Source organism: Paramisgurnus dabryanus, chromosome 21 (genome assembly GCF_030506205.2).
Source record: "Paramisgurnus dabryanus chromosome 21, PD_genome_1.1, whole genome shotgun sequence".
NCBI lineage: Eukaryota > Metazoa > Chordata > Actinopteri > Cypriniformes > Cobitidae > Paramisgurnus > Paramisgurnus dabryanus.
Genome location: NC_133357.1, coordinates 30,675,133 through 30,701,778, shown reverse-complemented (window position 1 = coordinate 30,701,778; position 26,646 = coordinate 30,675,133). Strand labels below are relative to the sequence as shown.

The 26,646-nt window shown below is 38.0% G+C and overlaps 1 protein-coding gene across 1 annotated transcript in view; it reads right to left on the bottom strand.

Annotated features, from left to right (window-relative positions):
• Positions 1-4,794: 4,794 nt before the first annotated feature.
• prdm5 (PR domain containing 5) overlaps positions 4,795-26,646 on the bottom strand; it is a 98,251-nt gene continuing 76,399 nt past the window's right edge. The window contains exons 15-16 of the mRNA XM_065286568.2: positions 15,570-15,674; positions 4,795-6,056 (exon numbers count right to left, since the gene is read on the bottom strand). Of these exons, the coding sequence (XP_065142640.1) occupies positions 5,892-6,056; positions 15,570-15,674 (270 nt within the window). The 3' untranslated portion in view covers positions 4,795-5,891. The remainder of the gene's footprint in view (positions 6,057-15,569; positions 15,675-26,646) is intronic.

Genomic DNA, 26,646 nt, shown 5'->3' with positions numbered 1-26,646 from the left:
GGGGCAAAACAACTTCTCTGGGGGGCACGGCACGCGAATGCCCCCCTTTGCCCTGAGCATGTGTGAGCATCACAAAAGTAAAACTGAACCAGCAGTGCTAAAATCATGTTAGCGTCAAGACTATGTGGCATTCATACATAATATCTATGACTCAAACTATTGATCCACACATGCAACTGTGTTGATATGATTGGTATTGGTTACATGTTTGTGACATTGAAAATCAAGGCAATTTGAAATCGCGGGAATGAGACTGTGGAGAAAATACTGAGCAATGGTGTTAAATTATACATTTACACATAGCTTGTCTTAAAAATACCACATTTAAACAACAATAAAAACCTGATTTTCCTCACAGTGGGACTCCGAAGCGAAACAATATGTTTAGGGTTAGTTAACCCCAGGATGAACATTTTGTCATTATTTACACCTTTATGTCATTCCACTCACTCTAAAAAATATTGGATTGTTTTTAACCCAGGGCTGGGTAACTATGGGACAGAACACATTTCTGGGTTAAAATGACCCAAATAATGGGTTGTTTTAACCCAAATGCTGGTTTGTTTCAACATGGTTGATTAACAATAACCCAGCAGTTGGGTTAAAACAAATAATCTTTTGGGTCATTTTAACCCAGAAATGTGTTCTGTCCTATAGTTACCAAGCCCTTGGTAAAAAACTATCCAATATTTTTTAGAGTGATAAGACTTTGTTAAACTTCAGAACACAAATTAAGATATTTTTGATGAAATCTGAAAGCTTTCTGATCCCCATAGACAGCAACTTTCAAGTCCAAAAAAGGCAGTAAAGATGACCACAGCGGTTCGATCTCCATTTGAGGTGACAAGAATACTTTTTGTGCTTATAAAGTCTCCCGTGCATATTCATGAAAGCAGCACATGAATGCATTAAACACCGGCGTCATGCGGCAGCCATACATAGATGCCTCATTTAACCACTCCAGAGATGCAAGCCGTTAATGTGGCACATGCATGTGCTGCTTATAATAATATGATTCCGAGACTGACTTTATGAGCACAAAACTATTCTCATCACTTCATGAAATGAAGTCTGAACCGCTGTAGTCACATGGACTATTTTAACAATGTTTGGTTGCTGTCTATGGTGTCTGGGAAACCTCTCAGATTTCATCAAAAGTATCCTCATTTGTGTTCAGAAAATGAACAAAGGTCTTATGGGTGTGGGTTGAGTAATTAATGACATTATTTTCATCAGTTCTTATGCATCTCATGACTACTTGTCATATGTGAGTTATAACCAATGACATTTAAGGTACATCTGGCACATTTGGGATAGCATGAATTTTTAGGTTTGGGTGAACTTTTCCTTTAGCTGCCGAGTAAGATCTTTTGGTTATCCTTATCCAACAATAGAGGCTTCAGTTTTTTCTGGTATAAATGGCACCACCAATCAGACAAAATGTAAAATATGGAGCAAAAAATGAATTGCTATCCTCTTATATTTCAGCCATTTCTCTTCTTCTTGATTTATCGCTCCCCTTTTTCTTCCTCTCTGTGGTTACGGGCCTGGGTTTCCCTTCATACTACAGCTCCCGGTTTTTCCATACAAACACACATTAAACACACTCTTCTCCTCATATTCCAGACCCACAGGATTCAATCTGGACCGCCATACTTTACATTCCGAGGGTCAGGAAAGCATCCCACAATACCTGTTGCTGTGGTGACGGCGGTCCCGCTTGATTGGACGGTTTGTGTGGTGAGAGGTTAATGATACTCCTGTAGTCAGGGTGGAGACCCGTGTCAGCATACACACGCACACACACACACACACACACACACACACACACACACACACACACACACACACACACACACACACACACACACACACACACACACACACACACACACACACACAAACCAAAAAAAACTCATGAAAAAAATAATAATTACAAACACATATATACACTGAACGCAAAGTGATACTGTGTGTGTCACGGGGTGTTCTCCGTCACCGCTGATAAAATACAAAAATATTCCAGGACGTTCCTGCCGGTCTGCGGTCACTGTGTGTGTGTTAAGGTTTCAGAAGGCAGAATATTTTGGCAGTGGGTTCGGCTGCCAGCGTGGGTTAACACATCTGGGATGTTCTGTCCCACCCATTCGGGGTGTCCCCGCTAACTCATGTTCCCAAGGGAATACAGCCAGGCTTGGGGCGTCAATATAGGCATTTTGGGAAGGTTGTGGAGACAAGGAGAGAATTAAAAAGGGAACAAGATAGAACTCAAAGTACGGAACAGAACCGATGCAGGGAAACCTAAAAGCCCAACACCACTTCAAAAACGTATAAGGAGCTTTCTCATACACACTCCCTCTAACAGCTATCCAGATGGGTCCGAATAAATCATTTGTGTCTATGAAACTATTTTGTCTTAATTGAAGACAGGGTGAAATGGAAATATATAACGGTAGAAGAGAACCACATTCTGAAGTGGTCTGCAAGGGGAAGATGACTGACTTGGAGAACTTCAGACCATCATTTTGGAAATCTGAGTAAAACAGGTAACAGTACACCTAAGCTGGTATTTATTTGTACACCTTCAGTGAAATATGGAGAGCTCAGATGCAAAAGCCGCTAAAGGTCACCTCTTTCAAAAATGGGATATAAAATGTTGTTTATATGTTCTTTTATATTCTGCTTTACATGGTATCAAAGCTTATTGGCTCTTGTGTGCTATGTCACAGATTTGCGCCATTACTGTCTTTCAGTCGATTAAAGTTTGAAATTTGAAATGCCCGTCTTTACAGAGAGAAGCCGAATGAATGTTCTGGAGGATTAATAACTTAAATTTTTTCTCTGTATTTCATAAACTCCAGAGAGGACTGCGGCTGCAGCACATCATCACTTTGTTTTGGGTAGGACTGTATTAGTAGCTTAAAGTATCTTTTAAATGCTACTGTATATTGTTACAAAAATTTTCCTAAACATTTCTGTCCATTACGTTGAGTAATAAAAAAAGAATACATAATATTTTTTGAATAAAAAGTATTTGGGTTTAGTGTAAGGTTTGGGGTAGGATTAGGGTGGAAACATTATGAATAAAGGGACATTATACAGCAATCTTTATTGTATGAAAGATTTGTAGATGTTTTACGTTTTGTAGCTGTAAAAACTGAATAATGGTACAATTAAACTTTGCTAATAAACTCACCTAAAGTATTATTAGGAACACCATACTAATACTGTGTTTGACCCCCTTTCGCCTTTAGAACTGCCTTAATTCTACGTGGCATTGATTCAACAAGGTGCTAAAAGCATTCTTTAGAAATGTTGGCCCATATTGATAGGATAGCATCTTGAAGTTGATGGAGATTTGTGGGATGCACATCCAGGGCACGAAGCTCCCTTTCCACCACATCCCAAAGATGCTCTATTGGGTTGAGATCTGGTGACTGTGGGGGCCATTTTAGTACAGTGAACTCATTGTCATGTTCAAGAAACCAATTTGAAATGATTCAAGCTTTGTGACATGGTGCATTATCCTGCTGGAAGTAGCCATCAGAGGATGAGTACATGGTGGTCATAAAGGGATGGACATGGTCAGAAACAATGCTCAGGTAGGCCCTGGCATTTAAACGATGCCCAATTGGCACCAAGGGGCCTAAAGTGTGCCAAGAAAACATCCCCCACACCATTACACCACCACCACCAGCCTGCACAGTGATAACAAAGCATGATGGATCCATGTTCTCATTCTGTTTATGCCAAATTCTGAAATTGAGACTCATCAGACCAGGCAACATTTTTCCAGTCTTCAACTGTCCAATTTTGGTGAGCTTGTCTAAATTGTAGCCTCTTTTTCCCATTTGTAGTGGAGATGAGTGGTACCCGGTGGGGTCTTCTGCTGTTGTAGTCCATCCGCCTCAAGGTTGTGCGTGTTGTGGCTTCACAAATGCTTTGCTGCATACCTCGGTTGTAACGAGTGGTTATTTCAGTCAAAGTTGCTCTTCTATCAGCTTGAATCAGTTGGCCCATTCTCCTCTGACCTCTAGCATCAACAAGGCATTTTCGCCAACAGGACTGCTGCATACTGGATGTTTTTCTCTTTTCACAACAATCTTGGTAAACCCTAGAAATGGTTGTGCGTGAAAATCCCAGTAACTGAGCAGATTGTGAAAAACTCAGACCCCCCGTCTGGCACCAACAACCATGCCACGCTCAAAATTGCTTAAATCACCTTTCTTTTCCATTCTGACATTCAGTTTGGAGTTCAAGAGATTGTCTTGACCAGGACCACACCCCTAAATGCATTGAAGCAAATGTCATGTGATTGGTTGATTAGATAATTGCATTAATGAGAAATTGAAAAGGTGTTCCTAATGATCCTTTAGGTGAGTGTATGTCTACATTGTACGCTTCTGCATCAATTTAAACGCACAAAAAAGTATATTTTGTGCTTTTGTGTTATGTTCAGTATTAATACTATGTATTAACAGTGAGAACAGAATAGTTGTGTACAGTCTTAGAATGTTTTAGTCCTCTGCTTTAGAGGATTTTTGCATCTGAACTCTTCATATGTCACTTTGTAAATTACTAAGATGATATTATTATCTGCCAATAAGAGCCCTCTTAATAAACAAATTAAATGATGTAGGCTCTAACATGTCTTACTGAAGTTAACCACATTCACGAAACACGAGCAGAACAAATTGTATGTAAATCATTCATGTAAATTTTATTGAATTAATTGAATTCCGCTCATGTTTCATGCAGAAATGCCATCAAACACACTACAGATGACTAAATGAATCATTTCTATATCAGTTTATTTATTTGGTCTTTTTATTTGGTTTTAGACAGGTCATGAATGACAAGATGATATCAAAGAGAGAAGCAATGGAATCCAGACTTGTTGCATGCCAGACTTGAACCTGCATTACCCAAATGGGCAGCTCAGCTCTGCAATGTACAGTACTGTAGAGGGCTATGATGACTATTAAAGTCATGGCATGTGTATTATAGCACTGCCTCTTCCATATGGAGGAGTTTAGTGTGGCACTATAGAGTTTGGTTTTAGAAAAGTGCATTTAACTACGGAGTGATTCACAACTGTAACCATCTTTAGAAAACATATCAAAGCACATCTGATTCCTCTAACACCAGTTTACTAAAATCCTACTGTTTATTATGAACAAAAGCTAACAGTGATGTGAGAAGACAGACGGTTCTTTTGTACTCCAGTATATCCTGTAATATATACGACGAGTGGTAGGGGCAAGGTGGTTAAAATGCTTCTGCTGACAAAAAATTAAACAGCAGACTGACCACATAAGTCATTCCTCAAAACAAAACCTAAACGTGTAATAAACTTCCCAAATGAAAACCACAAGATGTCAAATAAAAGCCACATGTAAACCTGATGTAATACTGCCAATATAAAACGACAAATACTGATTTATACATTTGAATGTAAAGGAAACATGTAAACCAATGAACTTTAAAGGGTTGTTGAAAATTGGCAAGACATTTTCTTTGGTCACGCACCACTGAAATCATATGAAATTCACTTTTATAAACATTTATAAAAAAGTAAACAAATCAATAATATGCATATAGTTTTTCAATTTCTGTACAATTGCACACTGCCATGCTAATGTTGATTTCTCTACAATATAAAGCTCTGCTCAATAAATGATCTGATTGTATGATATTGTGTTTAATATCAATGATGAAGGGAATGAACTATGATGTGGTAGATAAGTGATAATGTAGATATTTGGAACATCCAGACACACCTGAGTGTGATAAAACAGATCCATGTAAACGTGTGTTTTGTATACTATACTGTATGTCCACATCATTTGTATAACTGTGTTACATATGGCTTGCGTATCATACATGATCGTCTATCCCTCCGTCTCTCCGTGAACGTTCTCCATGTGAACTTTGAGGTAGTCGTTGCGTGTGAACTTCTTGTGACACAGGGAGCATTCAGCCATGGGTCTGTTTGGGTTATGGGTCAGCTTGTGTCTGATCAACATCTTCTTCAGACTGAAGGACAGATCACACACCTGTTAATACACACAATACACAAGATTATTCATCTCCACAAATTTAAGGCACGATATCTCATTTTGCCACTAGAGGTCGCAAAACAAGAACATGGATGACATTTGGGATAATGCAAGTACACCATTAGTAAAAAAATGTTGTTGATATTTTACATGTAGTGCCCTTAAAGCTGATTTACTACATGATACCGTATCCTTGTTTAATATGCAGAGACTATAAGGACGTTATTATGTGTAAAGCCTGGTATGCTACACACCAAGCCAATGTTCATCAGTCGGGTAGGTTTTGAGCATCATCTTGCTTCATTTTTTTTTTTTTTTGTTGGTGTCACTGTCACTTTCTTTTTGGCCTTGTCAAATCAGCTGTGGTGCTCATCTGGGAGTCAGATCATTCTGATTGGTTATCAGGCATAAACGTTCTGGCTGCCCTGTCAATGACGCTGTAGAAAAAGATAAGTGAACGCTCTGATGATCGAATGCTTGGTCTTGTAAACTTTATATAAAGGGGCCACAAAGCAAACAAGCATGATGATCTTGTGCACACTGATCACAAGTAGTGCATAAGTTAACCTCATGAAATGTTTTAAATGTAAAAGTAAGAATTTGATTGATGGAAAGAACTTAACAATTATAGTTACATTTTTACTACAGAATAAACCAATTAAAGCCATTTGTGTGTTGTGGCTTTTGTATGCATGGTCTTATTTCAACATGCAGTTTATAAAAGAAAAAATTTAGCTTGGGAACAAAAATGTGGTCGGAACCAAAGTTTACATGACTGCGTTCTCTGGAATCCTCTCAAGCAGAAGACTTCTACATTCTGATTGGTTGCCACCGAAAGCCATCAGCTCATTACCATAAGGTTGACTTGATTTTAACTCTACTCAACGCTTACACCATCAAAGACTTGCCGGAGCTGGCCGTCGGCTCACATTGAAAATGAATGACTTCCAGCCAGTTTGACGCTCTTGTGAGCGGCGGTGTGAACGCACGGAAAGTGCTTTGTTATGCTTTCAAAAGACTTGAACTAGTGGCTCAACCAATGGTGTTACTTTGGGGTGAGACTAACTAGTTGGCTGTACAATGTAAGAGTGGTTGAACCAATAAAGGTGGAGTGTTTGCAAACCTCCCAAAAAGATGGAAATCATTAGTGCTAAGAAAAGCATCACAGTTGCTAACATGATTTATTAAACCTACTCCAAGAACATGAATGATTCGATGGCTTTTCAAGAAATTGGGCTAATAATTATTTAATAAATTGTTATTTAATAAATTTCTGACCCATATCTAAAGATCAAAATGTCAGTTTAGACAGAAAGCATCCTTCTAACAATGTCCCCAAGACCAATAAACCGTCTGCATCCACCAGCAATACCTTACTCGCCATAATCACAAAATCTTCAGATTTCAGTCAAATCTGGCTAGTTTAGTAGCCACCAGAGAACGTTCATGGACATAACCCATCAAAGGAGATTCAAGTTTTGCTATATGAATATGAAGCAGCATTTGTTTATGGACTTCCATTTGGTTTGCAATTATGACCTTGTGTACTGACCCCGAAGAGAGGATCTGAAGACACACAAATGCTGAAGACACAATAAAAGACTAAACAACCAAAAACTGAATGAATCAAAACATAACCTGAAAAAAAAAAACAGGGTTGGAGCCATATAAAACCATTATACTATTACAATGCCATATGCTATTCGTTGAGAACCTGACAAACACACAAAAACACACAGTGCCAGAACCACTACAAGTAACAGTGCCAACAAAACACACACTCAGAAAGAGCGAGAGAAGAAGCAAACTGCAGCCAAACCGAGCTGTAAATCGCATTCGGTTAAATCCTGCAGTCAGAGCTGCGGCCTACTGCCACGCTACACACACACAAACGCACACATGCCTACACACACAAGCACACGTTTATTTATCAATCTATAACCTAACCGTAACCCACAATCTAACCCTAACAGAAAACTTTAGGCATTTTACAATAATAAAAAAAAAACTTTATTTACCATTTCATTTTTATTGCGTTGTTACAAATGAGGACGTCCCAAAAGAAAAGTTGTTAAGTAGGTACACACAATCAAATATGCATCACCAATGGCACACAAATCCATTTTGCATGATAAATCAAGTTTATCTCTTCAGGAACACTCAATATTCTTTATCTCCATGAAGAGAGAGAGAGAGAGAGAGAGAGAGTGTGGGAGAGAGAGACATTGCAGCTGTTACTTTCTTTTTTAAATGAATGTAATTCTTTATTTAAACAGCATGAAGAACATTTAACGCCTTGAAAAGCGTCCCATTAGTCCCTAACTGTGAACTATATGTATGATACAAATATATGTTTCCTGCTTTATGATTCTGAATCAGTATGACCGTTTCTCTGAATCCAAATAGTGAAGATTAAGCTGGCTGTGTTTCTCATCAAATGAAAGTTAAAGTGAACGTTGCCAAGGTTAAAAATGATTAAGCATTAGCAAATTGGTTTGTACTTTTAGGATGGCATTTTTTAAACTATTCCATTTGCGCACAGACGCGCAAGTCCAAAGAAATAGAAAATGTAGGTGATCTATTTTAAAAGCATTTTAAAATGTTTAAATTTTCACTTAATTTACCATCACGACACTTCAAAGATGTCACACAATGTTCCCTGTCTTTAATGCCAACAGGAGCCATGAAAAAGATGTGACCCCACCAACCACTTCAAATGAAGTCAAACACTCTGAGAAAGCGGGTCAATGAAAAGGACTAAAATGAATTTGGATTAAAGACGGTTTCTGGCACGTCGCATTTTTTTTTTAATGCAGCGCATGAAAGAATTACTGGAATAATTTGCCATCGATGGAAGTCGTTGGAATAACCGTCTTCAAGGCAGCAGTTCCAGCCCAAATCACTTCAGGCTCAAAAGACTTGTCACGTCAAGTGCCGAGAGGAAAAAAACAGAGGAAACAGCCAATTTCATTCTTTTACGGTCTTTAAAACCATCAAAATCTAAAAAGACACGCTTGCAGCTTGCCATTGAAATAAATACATGGGAATGGTTCTCATTTAGTTTGGGGAAATGTGTGCGCAGTGACGGCTCTGCGTGAGTTTGTGTGTGTTTAGATTCCTGAAGAGTCTCCCGCGGAGAGCATTCACTGCTGCTAAAGACAGTCAGAGAAATCTTCATGTGTGTAGTGTATATGTTGCCCCCACTTAACTGAAGCATATGTGTGAATCTCAACTTTGGGACTTGACATCATGGACTTTGTTTAGAAGTTATTTCATTCACGCTTCCTCAAGATGGATGGGCAAAAAAAAAGTGACATACTGTCTCTTGTATTAGCATTATAGTGTTTTGGTTGATTTAAGTGAACTGGAAACAATTTTTTATGTGATCTAGTTTTGTTTTGCATCAGTCTATCTATGGATCTATCCACTAGTCACATTAATGCTTCCTAGTTGGAGTCCAGCAGAGACAATTTTCCACTTTAACATAAAATTAAGTAAAGTTTGCATGAAACATATGGCTGACCTCTCCATGTGAGCTATCATTTACAAGTGAACAACAAGTTTAATATTTGTTGTATTTTAAACAGTTTAAGTCAATGATCATCATCTTAAAATGCATACTCTAGATAGTAAAACCTTTTGTTTGCTATATTTTAAAAAAAACGTAAGGGCCCATTATACTTCTGGGTAGGGCTTACGCCGTAGCCTCAATGGCGCAGGCTACGCTTTGGTTTTTATTTAGACTTCTTCATCGTTGTTTGCGTCAATGTACACATGTTGGATCGCTTGAAGTAGGGATGCCAAAGAAGAAGGCGCCATGTAATGGAGGTAAATAGACCGCAACTTTTGTTGCAGCTTGAATTAAATATCAATCCTCAACTTGGCCTATCTTTGTTTTTAAAAAATACGTATGAGAAAATGCGACACAGATTTCTTTTCCTGATGGGAAGGGTTCTAGTGGACCAATCACAGCGCAGAACCCTAAATCACCCTTTGGTGTGAACCATTTGAAAGGTCAGAGATGGGTGAGGTGGTGTCTTTTGGTGCATAGTACCCTACGGTTTGGTTTGGGTCGGGTCAGCTTACTTTGGGGGCTTTTCCACTGGGTGCAGTACGTAGTACTATGCAATGGAAAAGCGCCATTTGTGTCTGTCTGGCGGGTGTGCTTTGAAGTGCTTTCATGTCAGGCTAGAAGTGCCCATCCCGAAAGTCTGTTCTTGTCAGCTAATTGTTGATGAAAACTTATTGTGAACAGATGAGAACTTTTGGCAGCTGTCAAAATTTAATTCGGAAACTTACTAGGTCTGCAACTAATGATATTTTTCATAATCGATTAATCGGACTATTATTTTTTTTTACGATTAATCCAATAAAAAGCTGGGTTGTGCTGTTTGAAGCAGAAGCGTCTGACTTTTTAGCAGAGGTGGACAGTACTTAAGTATTTAATTTACATTTTCCAAGCATCAGTACTTTATCACAGTGTTTATCTTGGGACCTTTACTTCACTACATAGTAAAGCATCAAGAATCATACCATTTATGCCTTTATATTGCATATTAAATGTATTTATTTAATACCTAATTACATTCAAATTGTGTGTTTTCATACTTTTACCAAGTACAAATAAAAGTAAGAAAGTACTAGATTAGTGGTTCTCCAACGAGGGGCCGTGAGATGGTGCCAGGGGGGCCACAAGTTTTATGACATTTTATAATATGCATTAATTTATCATAAAATTATGGGTAATTAATCAGAAAAATAATGCAACAATCCAACAGCCCTAAATTGTATAATTTAATGTGTTTTGTTTCATTTAAATTTTAAGTTTTAGTATGTTTCATGTGATCATTTTCTTTGGGGGGGCACAAAGGGATGCACTGTACACAAGTTGGGCTGCACGCCGAAAAGGTTTGATATCCACTGGTTTAATGTACTTAACCCTCTGGGATCTAAGGGGTTTTTAGGGCCCTGGAGAAGTTTTGAGAGTTTTTGAGAGAACAATGTTTATGCGTGGTTTTTGAAAAAGAAACAAATTTAAGTGACTGATATATGTCCACAAAACCCATTCTAAACATGTTTTCCCAAGACTTTTCAAAACAGGATCTAGTAGTCTAGAGTTTTTTTCTTTAAAATGATGTGAAAATCATTCTGCTTACTCATTCACATAAAACAATATATTGATTTACCATTTCAAAGTCACTTTTTGGTTGAAGAACAATACAGCTGAAGAACAATACACTTGCATAATGAGCTGCATAATGAGCCTTTAGGCAGTAAGACGAAGCCATTATTGTTACGTGTTTGTTGTGAAAGCAACACAAAAGAAATGCCTTTCCATGCATGATCCTGCGTTAAATAAACTTACTGTGCAGAGATATATGCAAATAAACAGGGTTTTAGATGTGTTTAGATGCGTCTTAATACAAAGTGCGTCAAATATGAGGCATTGTGTGTTTGTGTGTGCGTTTGGCCGTCGATCGCGTCTGACGGAAGCACAAAGAAAACATTAGCGTCTGGAGATAACTTTTATTTACAGGCGAGAGTAAACAAGTAGATGTAATGTTTACAATCGTATCTTTTATAAGAATACCACAAAGCGCATCAAATATGAGGCATCGTGTGTTTGTGTGTGCGTTTGGACGTCAATCGCGTCACTGTTTGATGAAGCACACACACTATAGTATAACAGTCGCGAGTAAACAAGTAGATGTCATGTTTCCAGCACTCGGATTAAAACTCAACACATCACTGAATGGCTGCAGAGACATATATGCTGCGTCCGAAACCGCCTACTACATACTATATAGTACGCGAAAAGCAGTATGTGAGGCGAGTAGTATGTCCGAATACATAGTATTCGAAAAACAGTATGCGAATAGTACCCGGATGACCTACTACTTCCGGTTAGATTTTGCAGTGTGCATACGATGGACGCTTCACTATCCCATGATGCCCCGGACGAGGAGTTATCCAACGAAGAAGAAGAGGCACGCGGCTGTTTTCGCGCTGAAATGACATGACGTGATGACGACGTATGTCACGTGATGTAGCAACATGGCGGATGTAGTACGTCCGAATCTCATTCATACTACCAGGATTCATACTGTACAGTACCTACTGTTTTAACGCCAAGTAAGTAGGTACTTCATCTAATTCAGTACCTACTATACAGTATGCGGTTTCGGACGCAGCCATAGTCTCCATTGACTGTGGGGTTGACTGATGAATATGGATGATCTCTGCTCTTCTCTTCAATGGAGCGGGGCGTGGCTCAATATAGATAATGAAGCAACAGAAGAAAGACTTATCTTTTGTTTCTATGACAAGTATTCGTTAAGTTACAGCTAATTTTTCTGACGTGTTTCTGAAAGGACTTCATTGAGGGAGAGAGAACAAAACGTGCATCATGTTTATTTTCTTAATTTTGCAAAAAGCACAACATTCTGTTTTTATTGGGAGTGGACAAAAAACACTAGACACTTTAACGTTTTAATGACGTATAAATCATATCTGTATGTCCAAAATCAGCAGAGTTATCGAAGTCTCTTTGGGGAGTGATTGAAAAATAAAGAGTTTGCGGCGCCCGCACCGCCGTCGACCCCAGAGTGTTAAATATTAAATGTAAAGCAAAAACTTGTATTTATGAACTGTAGTGGAGTAAAAATTATTATATTATGCTTTGGAATGCATGTTTTCCAAAGAAAACACTGACAAAACACTGACACTTGTCAAATAACTTTTAAGTAGAAAGTAAAATACTGTATTAAAGCTCCACTGTGTAGGATCTACTCCCATCTAGCGGTAAAAGTCTATATGACAAGCAACTGAATATTACTTTCTAGCCCCCCCCCCATTCGGAACGCGTTTTAACTCGTACGGTGGCCCGGCCGTGTCATGCCAAGGTTAACATGGCTTCCAGTAGCTACAAAGCAAAAGCAATGAGAAAAAAATGAACAATTTGCAATGTCCTTTGCCTATGATCCATCAAAGCACACAGATTTATGTTTAACATGAAAAAAGTCTGATTGTCATGATATGTCCGCTTAAAATCACATAAAAAAGCAACCATGACGGGTTTAAATGGACGTGAACAAATATTATGTCAGAGTACAATGCTTATGTTTTAAGTAAACGTTACATGTCCGTGTATATGTAAGAGCTTTCTCTCATATTGGTGAAAAAAGATCGCGCAACTTTCACACGCTTGTAAAATGAAACGAAATACGCGCAGATCAGACGCTTTTATCAGAGTATTATGTCAGACATTATGTCAGAGTACAATGCTTATGTTTTAAGTAAACGTTACATGTCCGTGTATATGTAAGAGCTTTCTCTCATATTGGTGAAAAAAGATCGCGCAACTTTCACACGCTTGTAAAATGAAACGAAAGACGCGCAGATCAGACACTTTTATCAATGAAAGGCTAAAAATAGGGCTGTCACCGTGTGTTTGTGCTAGAGGTCAGAAAAGATGAAAAACATTTATCTCAGTACCTCAGATTACATAAATGGGCGGAGAGACGGCGTGTGTCTGTTCGAACACATTAAACCACATGCGTGTTTACACTAACAAGTGTTATGCATAATCATGCTAAAGTTAGCCAAGGAATTATAAAACTTCAAGTTTACAACATAGACTGTATCGATGTAAACGAATATGCTGAATTACCTGTGGAGAAGATATAAAGTGCAACTTCAGTGTCCCTTGAGCCCCATCTTGGAAAACTAACTCCAATAGTGACTTTGCTCTTGATGTTTTTCCTGTCACGTTGTCGTTTAAAATCCCCGTTTCCCTTCCTTGGCGACTTGTTTTAATGTCCTCGAGAATATGTCTTCAACAGGCTTTCAAATCAAAGCATTAGATCGCAGGTTCATCACAGTTTGCAGCTGTCGCAGTCGAAGGATTCAGCTACGCAGGTCACAGGCTGGATACGTCATCAAGCCTGGTTTATTTAAATCAACTGAGCATTACATTCGCAAGTCATACGCATATTACATCAATTTACAATTAACAAAGAATAATTGTCAGCTTTATAATTGTTAATATTCTGAAATATTGATGACGTATACCGCCTACACATGCAACCTCCGGAGGCTTCAGCTAGCGGCCAGCGTGAGTGTAGAGAGAAAGCGCGAAAGGCGGAGCTTGAATTTCAGGAATGTCCCTCGTCGGCGAATGTATTTCAAAGATGGTGGCACAACATGGATTCAGCCAGAGAGCCCTTCGACGGTATGCATTTTAAATAGCAGATTCTACACTTACGAGAATACTTTGATTAGTGGGTGGGAAGTAATTACACATGAATGAGCACATACTTTTGAAAGAAAACATGGGTTTTTGTTAAGAATTAACTCAATAAAGTACACAGTAGAGCTTTAAGCAGACTGAAAAAAATAATTCATTCAATTTACTCAATTTATTTTAATTTTTTTTAGGTAAGTGGTTGCAATCAATTTTTTTAAGCTACACTTAAACAAAAAAAATTGAAAAATAAAATAAAACACTTTTGTTAAAATGTAGCTTAAATAAATTGATTGCAACCACTTATCTTAAAAAAAAATGAGTAAATTGAATTAATAATTTTTTTCAGTGCAGGAGCGATGTGCATATTTAGAGTCACAGAAAATGGCAAACAGCAAGTAATCTGTTCTCACCCATTTCGTTTTTGACCAAATAAACATTCAATGCTGTTTAATTGGTTACTAAAAATGCCCCCTGACCGGCAAATAAACTGTTTTAACTTAATGCCCCTTCTCTCTCCCCTCCTTATGCAAAATTCCTCAAAACCTCTAAATCTATTTAGAAAGTAAACAGAGACGTTTTTGATGATGACTTTGAAAACTCCCAATCACACTGATCTGCTTAAACAATGTCCTGAGAAGCAGAAATGTGCGTCTGTGTGTGTGTGTGTGTGCTTCACAACATCTATGACGCAGTATTTACAGATGGACATAAATGTCCTTTCAGGGACAGTGAGGAGATAATTTAATGTGGTGGCCTGAAGCGGTCCTGGTCTGAATGTGTGCAAGTGTGTGTTTTAAGATTCTGAAAGAGGTCAGTGATCGGTCAGTTTGTACAGGGCGGTTTCGTCCTTGTGTCCGCCTGGCAGGAAGTCCTTCCACAGAGGATTTGACACCACAGTAACACCCTTTCGCTAACACACACAGAGCAGTAGTTTATGTGCTGTGTATCAATGAATGCACTCTGGTTCTGGTGGTCTGATGCGCGTCACGGTGCTGATTATGTGGACACAGCGTGGGCAGCGGGGTTAAACTCAAGACCGGCTTTAGATCTTTCCGTGGTGTAAGACTAAACCCGCTGAACGTCACAGGCTACCCACAATCCTCGGGCTCTGCTCTTCCACTGGGCTGTGTCTGCGGTTTGTGTTTGAAAGATGGGCAGTGGTGGTTGTGTGATATTCATCCAAAAACTGTATGCGAGTGTGTGTTAGAAGAACGCAGCGTTATGTAATGTGGTCTGCATGTGTAATGCGTGTGTGTATTACTCACGTCACATTGGAAGGGCTTCTCGCCGGTGTGTGTGCGCATGTGTTCGTCCAATCCACGTTTTTGACTGAAGGCCTTGTTGCACTCACTGCATTTATATGGCTTTTCCTGTATAAGACAAAAGTAAAGTTAAATGCACAAAAAACAAACCCAAGTTTGTGCACAGTTGCCTTTAAATTATAACTGAGGGTATTTTTAATGTGAACAGCAGAACAAAGTTCTAGAGATGTAATGATTACTGGTTTAATCGCAATAGAAATGTCCAACGGTTAGTATTACCGCATCTTTTTTAATAAGCGTTTTATCACGGCTCAAAAACCCCTGTCCAGGATCAACCAATTAAAGCAATAATGTGAGACAAACACACGTTCATTCACACCTGCTCCCATGTGTTTGTGATGACAGTGTTTCACTGACTGAATAAGTTTTATTTTTCATATTTAGGGAAATCTACTGAACCATGTTTATTTCATATTTCTTTTTCCATTCATTTATGTGATCTGATGAGTTTAAAGCAATTTGTTTCTTCTGTAATTGCTGTAAGCGCAGGTCCAGCTCTCTCCTGGGTCCTAAAGTTCACCCATTTCTCACAACATACGCATACAGATGATTTGCTAATTTGTCCTGTGTTTATATGAAAATATGATTTACTTGTATTTTATTTGAACTGGATGAACATTTATCTCACGACCCCAAATGTGCAATGCTTCATGTTAATGTTTCTTATTTGATGTTTATGTGAACAAAAATGCACTTACATGTAAAATCAATTTTATATTTGGTTTGCATCAGTACTTTTTAAATTTCTAGAAATTGTTAACAAAACCATGATAAGATAATATTGATAATCATGGTGATTTTGGTCAGTATAACCGTAATGTCAAATTTTTATACTGTTTCATCTCTACAAAGTCGTAATTATTTAAAAGGATGCTGTCATTTAGTTGTTGCAGTGCTACCGTCTGGGGTTACACCACAAATGACATCATCAATTAGTTTTTGGTATGTGATGACCCTTGCCCATCACAACAAATTAAAACGTGCAGTCTTTGGCTGCGTCCGAAACCGCCTACTTCCATACTATATAGTAGGCGAAAAGCAGTAGGCCAGGTGAGTAGTATGTCCGAATTCATAGTATTCCAAAAATAGTAGGCGAAAAGTACCTGGATGACGTGCTACTTCCGACAAGATCCTAAATATATATATATATATATTAAACAGCTTTTCCTTGTGCTTAAATTGTGCTTGTTTGACGTCATTCCAGTTAAAGGGCGCATATTGTCCAATTCACGATTTCCTTTGGTGTCTAAGTGTGTATTAGTACATGTTAACGTTATGCAAAAGGTACAAACCCCAAAGTAAACAATGATGCGAGTTATCGTCTCCAACATATATCTCTTTTCATGGATTACAACAAACACACTGATTGTAGGCAACAGTTTACTTCCTGGGATTTGTGATGTAGACAAGAGCGACATTATCATAATTCTGTCATGATCCTGCCAGTCTGTCACAGTTATTCATAGTTGTTCATGGTCATATGGCAGGATTGTGGTGATACCCATGTTTTGTGTGGCAGCACATGGCCTTTTGTTTGGGTAGTGTGCTGCTGTGTCTCGTTTATATCCCCGCCCCCTTGTCTCCTCGTTAATAATTCATTATTGGTTAACTCTCCTCACCTGTCCTTCCCTCGTTGTCTTGTTTAGTTTTCTTATTTAAGGCCACAGTGTGTTCTGTCCTGTGCTGGATCGTTTTGTATGTTTTGTACCGTTGCTGGTTTTAGCAACTCAGTCAAAGTTTCTAGTCAAGTCTGTTAGTCTTTGTAATTGTCTTAGTCAAGTTAGTCTAGTCTTGTCTGTTGTGTCATCTGTTCCTGTGCTGTTTTCCCCCACGTGGGCCTTTGTTTTTTGGTTCAATAAACCCTGTCTGAGTTCACCGTTACCTTGCACTTGGGTCCCGTTCTTGTGAATCATGACAAATTCCTCCCGCTTCGGACTCACAGCCTGTAAGTTAACTTCTGTTAGCATTGCATTGTGAGCTAATCTTTCAAACATGGTAAGGAGCGTAACATTTCCCTGCTGACGTCAGAGGTATTCAGGCCAATCACATTGTACAGAATAGCTGGCCAATCAGGGAGTTTTGTACAAAATCGGTGCGTTTCAGGTAGAGTGTTAAATCTGGAGCTACAAAAATGTGGAAAATAATGTGATTATTAACCATAAACCACCTGAACACAATGTATTATACCAAATACACAAAATAACTTGTTTTTTTGTTTTTAGCAATGAAATAGGTGCCCTTTAACTACTAACTTGTTGTTATGATGATGTATGTAATGTATCAACATGGCAGATGTAGTACATCCAAATTCATTCATATTATCCATATTCATACTGTATAGTGTTTTAATGGTTGATGAGTAGGTACTTCATCTAATTCAGTACCTAATGTCACATTATGCAATTTGAACACAGCTTTTGTTTGGAGCCTATGTGCTCGTAATGGGGAGGTGAGCAAATGACATCACGTACCAAACTAATTTGATCATCCACACAGGACCTTGTGCGCAGCGTAAAGGGATGATAGTGTGTGTAATAAAAATGTTGTTGCAGGCTGTTTTAGGAGAATAAAATAAAGACTTGATGGATTCGGGAAAGGTAAGAATAAACCTTCAGGCCATGAACAAACATCTGAATGTTTACAGAAACTAGAGATCTCCATTACACATAAACAAATTAAGTTGCCCTTCATGTGTTGCACACCTGGAACACATTTCACATCCCTCTCTCTCTCTCACACACACACACACACACACACACACACACACACACACACTTGCCCAACTGAACGTCTGAAATTTCACTATTTTAATGTCTGTACTGTGTGTGTACACAACACAACAAATAAATCCAATCAAGGAAAAACATGTCTTCAAATAATATTTAAGAACATACACACACACTTGTTAGATGAGTGTTGTGTTAGTAGGTCGGTCACAGGGTGTCTGTGTGTGTTAAGCAGGGTGTTAAACAGGCGTAGGCTGATAGCCCAGACCATGCCGAGACTTCCAACTAAAGCTGTCATGGGAATGGGTGGACACAGGAAGAGATGATCCTGGGAAATGAAACACGGCAAGGTGTGGTCACACACACACAGGATATGCAAGGTGCAGAGGATCAAGTGTGTCTGTCAAAAAGATGTAATGATGATGGGCCTGGGCCAGAATGGACATGTGCGCGTTTGAGAGACAAATTCAGTGTAAGATGAGAGTCTTGGCATTTATAGAGCATAAAATGTCCAGTATGTAGATGTTAGTCTCCATACGCAGTAAAAAAACATCAGCTGGGACTGTCAGCAACAAGACCCTCACAAAAATATATGAAGAGCTCTTTTCCAAAACGCGATAAACGCCATTTTTAAAAAAAATGAGTTTGTCATGTCATTTGGCTGTGTACTGAACCTATTCACTGCTCCATGAATGTTTTATGTCAAATCATTACATTTTCTTGTTAAAATGTAGGTACAAGATGCCGTTCTTTTCCAAAACGCGATAAGCGCCGAGCCTATTTTTAGCCTAAACGCGATTTATCCTCTCGACCAATCAGAACTCGATGAGCGTTCGACGCAATCCAATGGCGGCGCTCTGAGCAGTTGTTTGTTTATGTTCATTCATTACTCAAAATGAGGATTAATGTCATGTTAATACATCACCCGGAGAAGGTACCCGTTTGCAAGGCGATCTTCATCAAAGTGTTTGGTATGTACAACTTTCGTTTCAGAACTGGCTCGTTTAATACCGTTTTGTACGTTCGCGATAAAGTTTTTTTCCTGTGAAGAAGCCTGCTAACGTAACATGAAAAGTACTGAATAGTTCGATAGCCTGCTGATAGACAGACATGGCGTTTGATACAAAGCAGGGACATCTGTAAAGTTGTGCTTTTTGGATTGGACATTATGAGCGCGTTGTTACATGGTATGTCATTAAGAACAGAACGAGCCGAGGGGAGCTCGCTGTGTGTGCGTGTGAGGTTAATACAAACTGTGTGTAGACGAGAGAGAGAGAGAGAGAGAGAGAGAGAGAGAGAGAGAGAGAGAGAGAGAGAGAGAGAGAGAGAGAGGTGAAATATATTAAGCAAAAGGGGTTCCTAACGCCCTGCTAAGGAGAAAACTGAAATGGTGGAGGGAGTAATAGCAAGTAAGTTATGTGTAATTCTGTTTATTTCATAATGGCTCCAATGTATATCACAATCTGAATAATTTACTTATTCATTTATAGTATGAAGAGTCCCTGAGTATATGTTGCATATTCTCTTATTTGTTTTTTTGTTTTTTAAAGAAAAAACATACATTTATGGAAAAAATATATGGATTTGTAGCGTTTTGAAAAAAAATTAAATTAACTTTGAATTTATAATCAACAATATTGTTGTTTGATTTAATAATCCTTATTCAACATGTTCAGATTGAGCAAAAAAAAACATTTTAAAAGAATAAATTGAATAATCACAAAATGTGTGGGTCTAGGTAAAAAATGTACTTTTTCTGGAAACGATTGAAATGGATTTATAGCGTTTTGGAAAAGAGCTCTTCATATACAGGTCAAGAGTCATGGACTATGACACACATTAGCACAGGCGGACGAGAGTGGACGGCCCATAATTCTTTGCAGCTTTGAAAGTCATTCCATAATGACTGTAAATCTGGTACTGTGAAAGCTGAAAAATGTTCTCTTCTCAGGCAGTATCCAGAGATGTGAAGACATCAAAGCATTTACAAACCCAATGTATGTGATTTTGTCTGGTTATATAGACATGATTGACAAAATGTGAATGCCGCAACGGATGCGTTTTTCTGTCGAAGTGCAATGGGATGGCACAACTGGACTAACTACAGGAGCGATTTCATAGCATAGCATCTGAATGTTAGTTTGTGACGTTCTAAAATGGCAAAATCTGTTGTCAAAGTACTTCTATAAAATTATCTCCCAGAACTGTCCGTCTTACACCACGGCATTCCCAAAAAGCAGGAATCCACATCTGAAAGCAAGGCGACATTGAAAGTGTTTACTGTGTTTCGTCTGCATGCTCCGAGGCACATGTAATTCATATACTGTATAAATTATGTAGTGATAGACCGATATATTGCAGTGGCTGATATATCGGTTGATATTTGAATTTATTTTTTTGGTCGATAAACCTTTCAAATCGGCCAGTAATTTTTCTGTTACTTAAATTTGTTGTTTGTAATGAAAAGACACTCAGATGTAAAGCCAAAGTCTGACAGTAAAATTACTCATTATTATAAATTTTTTACGTTATGTTGTGTCTTATTCAAACAGTACCTTGAGATATCAAATCCACATAAATTAGGTCTTGAAAATATGTTTTAGGTACTATGAAAGGTTATATTTAGGGGTCAAGTCTGAAATTTGGAGTCTCTATCTCTAACCCACTAGCGCCACCAACAGTCCAAAGTTGCACTTATGTTTTTGCTTATAACTTCTGATCCATATGTCCTAGAAACAACATTTTTGTTTCCTCTGATTCCTTTGCTCAAGACGATTGGACCCTATAACGTCATTTTCCGTCATGAAAATTTTTCCGCCATTTTGAATTATTCGAAAAACAGATTCGAGGCTGTATCTTCGTCAAACTTAGGCCTATTTATACGACACTTGGTTCCTGTGATGCCAGTCAGGAACTGAGGGTGCATACACAGTTTCGTTGCAGCGCCACCTATTAGCCAGACAGATGTTTTATACACCTATAACTTTGGCTGCGATCAACGTAATTTTGACAGGACTTGATTTTAAGGAGTCCTGAGTAGTCGCCGAGTCCAACGATACCAAACATGCCAGATTTCGCCTTACGGTTAGCCCTGCGCAGCAAAACAACACTTAAAAAACACGCACGAATATCTCTGCAAGCGTTATTCCGATCGAGAGGAAAACACCATAGGAAGAACATTACATTACCTTCTGAACAAAAAGTTCTATAGGTGCTATATTTAAAAAATTCCATCAGAAAGGGCCGAAAAAGGCAAAAAACTAAAAATTACCTTTAAATTTTGTGTTTTTTTACACATGAATTGTTATAACTCCGGAAAAAAATTCATTTTTACACCAGATTTGATACTCTGCGTACGAGCACATTCTGAGGCCACACAAAAAAAAAAATTATGCTTGCACCACTAGTTGGCCTTATAATTGAACAAAACCTTTGATATTAAGCCAGCCCTATGGTCATACAACGGTTTCTTCACTAAACTAAAGTGTATAGTCATAAAACTAGCTAGATGTAACACAGTTATGACCTGATGTTGCATGCACAATTTTGTCATTGCGCCACCTAGTGGTTTTGACATAGGAAAATTTCATTTTTGGCCTAAAACTACTACAACAGTATGTCTAAAACCATGAGTCATTATGGGTTATTCCTTTCATGGCTTGGAGTATAATTATTGGTGGATGCCAATTCACTCCCTAGCAACCAATGAGAATACCTTATCAACCGTTTCTTTAAGAGCTATATCCTTGCATCAGAACATCATAGTGACATGGGGGTGGGCTCTTTTGACTCATTAACACCTCTGTAGCATTTTGTGACCTGAGTTTTGCCACTCAAATCAGTCGACCACTAAGAGCCTTTTTACACCTGGTCACATCAAGTGTTTTCTCCGATCAGATAGCTATATGGTTTATTAAAACCATTCCTTTTACATTTGCAAAATGCAAATACACTATTCATTACTTCGCCTTAAAAAAACTCAAGATTATGCTTATACAACAAAAGGCAGCACTTACTATATGTTGGGCAAAGGCACTTGCTGGAGCGCACATTACAGAGCAATAATTAACAGGTCTGACAGAGAAAAGTGCTTCACAAAATCTCAAAGTTTTATTTCTTTGTTTTATATATAAACGAGTTTGTCATTGGCCTATTTTATTGGTAGGGCTGTCACTTTTGTGAAAAAATCATTTTCGGTTTTTAATATATAAGTGTTCATTGAATCGATTGTAAAATCGATTTTCCATGTCTAAAAAGACGTTTCCATTTTCAACGCCAAATAACAGACAAATGTAAAGAGAGCACCTGAAACGCACAAGTCAGCAATATTTCTTATTCATTGTCATTAAGTTTCGTGCAGAATAAAAAACGGCAACAGTAGTGCAACATTCTCTAAAAAATATGCAGAGTGGACTGCTGCCATAAATGAAAAACATTACTGCAGGCTTCAACCGGCTGCTTTTATGATTTTGGCAATTCAAAAATGATTTTAAATAATGATTCGATCCATTTCAAACAAATGTTCAAAAATGAAACTTTAAATAGACTTACTTGAAGTTGAGAACATGCTGTGTATTTTTTAATTAAACGTTTACCGACACATAGGCGGCACTAGGCAGGCATAATGAAATGCGCAAAAAGACTAGGGCCATTACAAATTATTGGTCAGGAAAACAAGTCGATCAACATTTTAGGGGTCAAGAGCAGAGCGCTTTTCATTCACTATATTTCCATCTGTTGAGAAGACGCACTCCGACGGCACTGAAGTCCCAGGGAAACTCGGGTACTTCGTTGCCAGCTGCGTATTTTGTACTGCCAATCTTCCATCACAAAAGCGGGTTGCTGTCAGCTCGCAAGGGTGGCTCCTTGTCATAACTCATCATCTCATGTAAGGTCACAATTTCGACGCTCTCTCGTGTTGCACAGGTTTATTGACGTTGTCCTCCATTTTCTTTGCAAAACACTAGATGCAGCGATTGAAACCGTGTCTAGGTGCGTAAAATTGCTGGGTATTTTCTGTCTAGCTTTCGCACACCTAATGCACTTTCGGAATTATTTATTTTCTTTTTCTGCTCTTGTTTGTGAGTTTTGTTACATCTATATTTTTAACTGTTTAATTCTTTTAAAATTAATTGTGTACATATTTGGTTAAAATCGATTGCCTATTTTCGTTTTCGACACTTTTTTTGGTTGGTCCGATCGATTGTGCAATCGATTTTCGAACGAAAAGTGACAGCCCTATTTATTGGTTCTAGAAAGTTTTTACCCCATTGTCGAACGAGCGTGTCGTCTTTGCTTGTTTGCCTCTCTCCCAGCTAGGAGTAAAGTGCTGACATGTGTGTCAACCAGATGCATTCACACTTGTCCAGTTTCGTCAAAAATGCGTCCCAGACCACCTCCTGAAGTGGTTTGAGCGATCAGATTTAAATCCGTCTTTTCGGATTTTCTGAGTGTAATTTATACTTGGTATTTTTTACGATTGGAAGAAAGCAAGTGACCAGGTGTAAAAAGGCTCTAAAAGGGACACTCAACTTTTTTTGAAAATAGGCTCATTTTCCAGCTTCCCTTTTTACCGTTTTGAAATCCATTCAGCTGATCTCTGGGTCTGGCGGTACCACTTTTATCATAGCTTAGCATAATCCATTGAATCTGATTAGACCATTAGAATAGCACTCAAAATGACCAAAGAGTTTTGATATTTTTCCTATTTAAAACTTGACTCTTCTGTAGTTACATCGTGTACTAAGACCGACAGAAAATTAAAAGTTGTGATTTTCAAGGCAGATATGGCTAGGAACTATACTCTCATTCTGGTGTAATAATCAACGACTTTGCTGCTGTAACATGGCTGCAGCAGGCACAATATTAGGCAGTGCCCGAAAATAGTCCCCTGATATTGAAAGTTACCAAGGAGTAACATTGCGGTGTAACAACAGAAGAGTTCATTTTAAATAGGAAAAATATCAAAACTCTGGACATTTTTGAACGTGATGGTTATTATCTAATCAAATTCAATGGATTATGCTAAGCTAAGTGGTAGCACCAGACCCGGAGATCGGCTGAATGGATTCCAAAACTGTAAAAATCAAGTGCTTAACTCTAGTGGAGCTGGAAAATTAGCATATTTAAAAAAAATAAGTCTTGAGTGTCCCTTTTAATAAAAACCTACATTGGCTTCTCCAATTGCTGCAAATTCCATTTATCTTAATGATATTTGGCACCAATTTATCAAAAACTTATATATTGTTCTCTTTGATTCGTGGGTGTAAACTGTGATTTTCGCAGTTTACACCAACCCCTGTGTTTATTTACGAGTGTTTCATGTGATGCTAAATTCATAACTTTGGATGGAAATCAAAGCTGACAGCTGTCTCTAGCTTTAGTCAGAGCCTCAGGCTTACTGCTGTAGACACCTGTAGTGTTTGATTCATTCACTCCACTATTTGATCATGGAACCGTGTAACATAATTTACAGAAAATTACTGTATGCGCACGGTAACCATGTGAAACATTCAGGGGGGAAATTCACTAAGAATGATTCACACCCGCTGATAGCGTCATTTATTTAAACAAATTGTCTGTGTTGTTTTAGGACCAAATTCACTAAAGGATTTAGGCACAACACACCCACACCTAAGTAGCATTGATTACAGTTTACATTGGGGAATTCTCCATCTTTACACCGATTCAGACTTCTAGACTGTTGGATGCAGTAAAGTGCATTGATGTGATGAACATAAACATACATTGCACTCCTGGCACAATTTTCAGGATTCCCACTCTAAGTCAAATGTCAATATCCTTGACTTTCACTGACTAAAAAGCTGAATTTCCATGACCTATGTCCGGGATGCCTTAAGCCTGGATAATGTAGTTTATACCATGAGCTTATAAAAATGTAGCTTAAATGCCTAAAATAAATAAACGCTGCCAATAAACAGCTGTTTAAATATAGTTAGCAGAGACTTGGACCCGAAATGGTATTCCTTACGTCACAAGTTAACAAGCGGATTACATACTGATAAATGGAAACTAAAATTTAAAGCAACAAACAAAAATCCCTGATATTCCATGACATGAACAAAAAACACAAAATTCCCTGACTTTCAATGTATGGAAAAGACCCTTTAAAATATGGATATTCCATAAAGGATGGATATTTATTTGTAAACATTTCATTTAATCTCAGCCGACTTCCGAATGAGCCTTATTTACTGAAGTTGAAAACTGAAATACTACATGCTAAAACTCTTGGGTAAGATACAGGCACAGGAAAACAATAAAAACAACTGTGACTAGCAGAGGATTAACACAGCTCTGTCAATGTTCTTGTTACGCCGTCACAGTCGCTCATTCACTTTTCATTATGATATCATAATAGCCTCACTCTGTTTTCTGCTGTGTGTCAGTTCACAGCTCATATGTTATGGTTAACAATAACTTGATCCATATTTGGTATAGATCTCTAATGATGTGCCGCATCTCTTCTGTTTTCTTGAATTAACACTGATGTTGCCACTCGTCTGTGCTATTAAAGACGCTTATTTTAAATGTCTGGGGGAAAGATGGGGAGGTGATACAGTTTTTTCAGGGAATAATGTTAAAAACACCTATGCCATCCTTTATCCAAAAAATAGCAAACAGAGTACTGCTCTCAAGAAAAAAGTTTTTTATTTATTGCTAATTAGCAGATATGCATCCATTTTAAAGGTTTTAAGGTGCTTTAAACAATTCAGTACCACTTTAAAATAAGGTTTCATTTGTTAAAATGAGTTAATGCATTAGATAGCATTACTTAATTCATTACATAACAATGAACAATACTTCTGCAGCATTTATTCAACTAAGTTCATGTTTATTTCAGCATTTACTAATATTTTTTAGAAGTCATAAATGTTAGCAATAGTTCATGCACATTTAAATGACTGTATGTTTTGGCATTAACTTACATGTATAAAGATTAATAGATGTTGGAAAAACTGTATAGCTGCACCTGTAATGTTCCTGTTATCACTAAAATAGGTGTCCACAAAATGTACATTGCACTTTTAAGATTGTGACCCACTTGCTGATTTTAACCACTTATTTTTATGTGAGTTTGTGTGTCTGTTATTAGGTGAAAATTTAAAGCATCACAGATGTACTTTTTTGCTAAAGTAAGAGCCCTTCTGGTACTGCATTACTCTGAACCTCTGTGAATGATGAACAGTTCTGAAAATCTTTAAAGGATTATAGGTGGGGCTCTTATAAAACGTTTTTTTAATACCATATGACTTTCCTAATTTCATTAGACA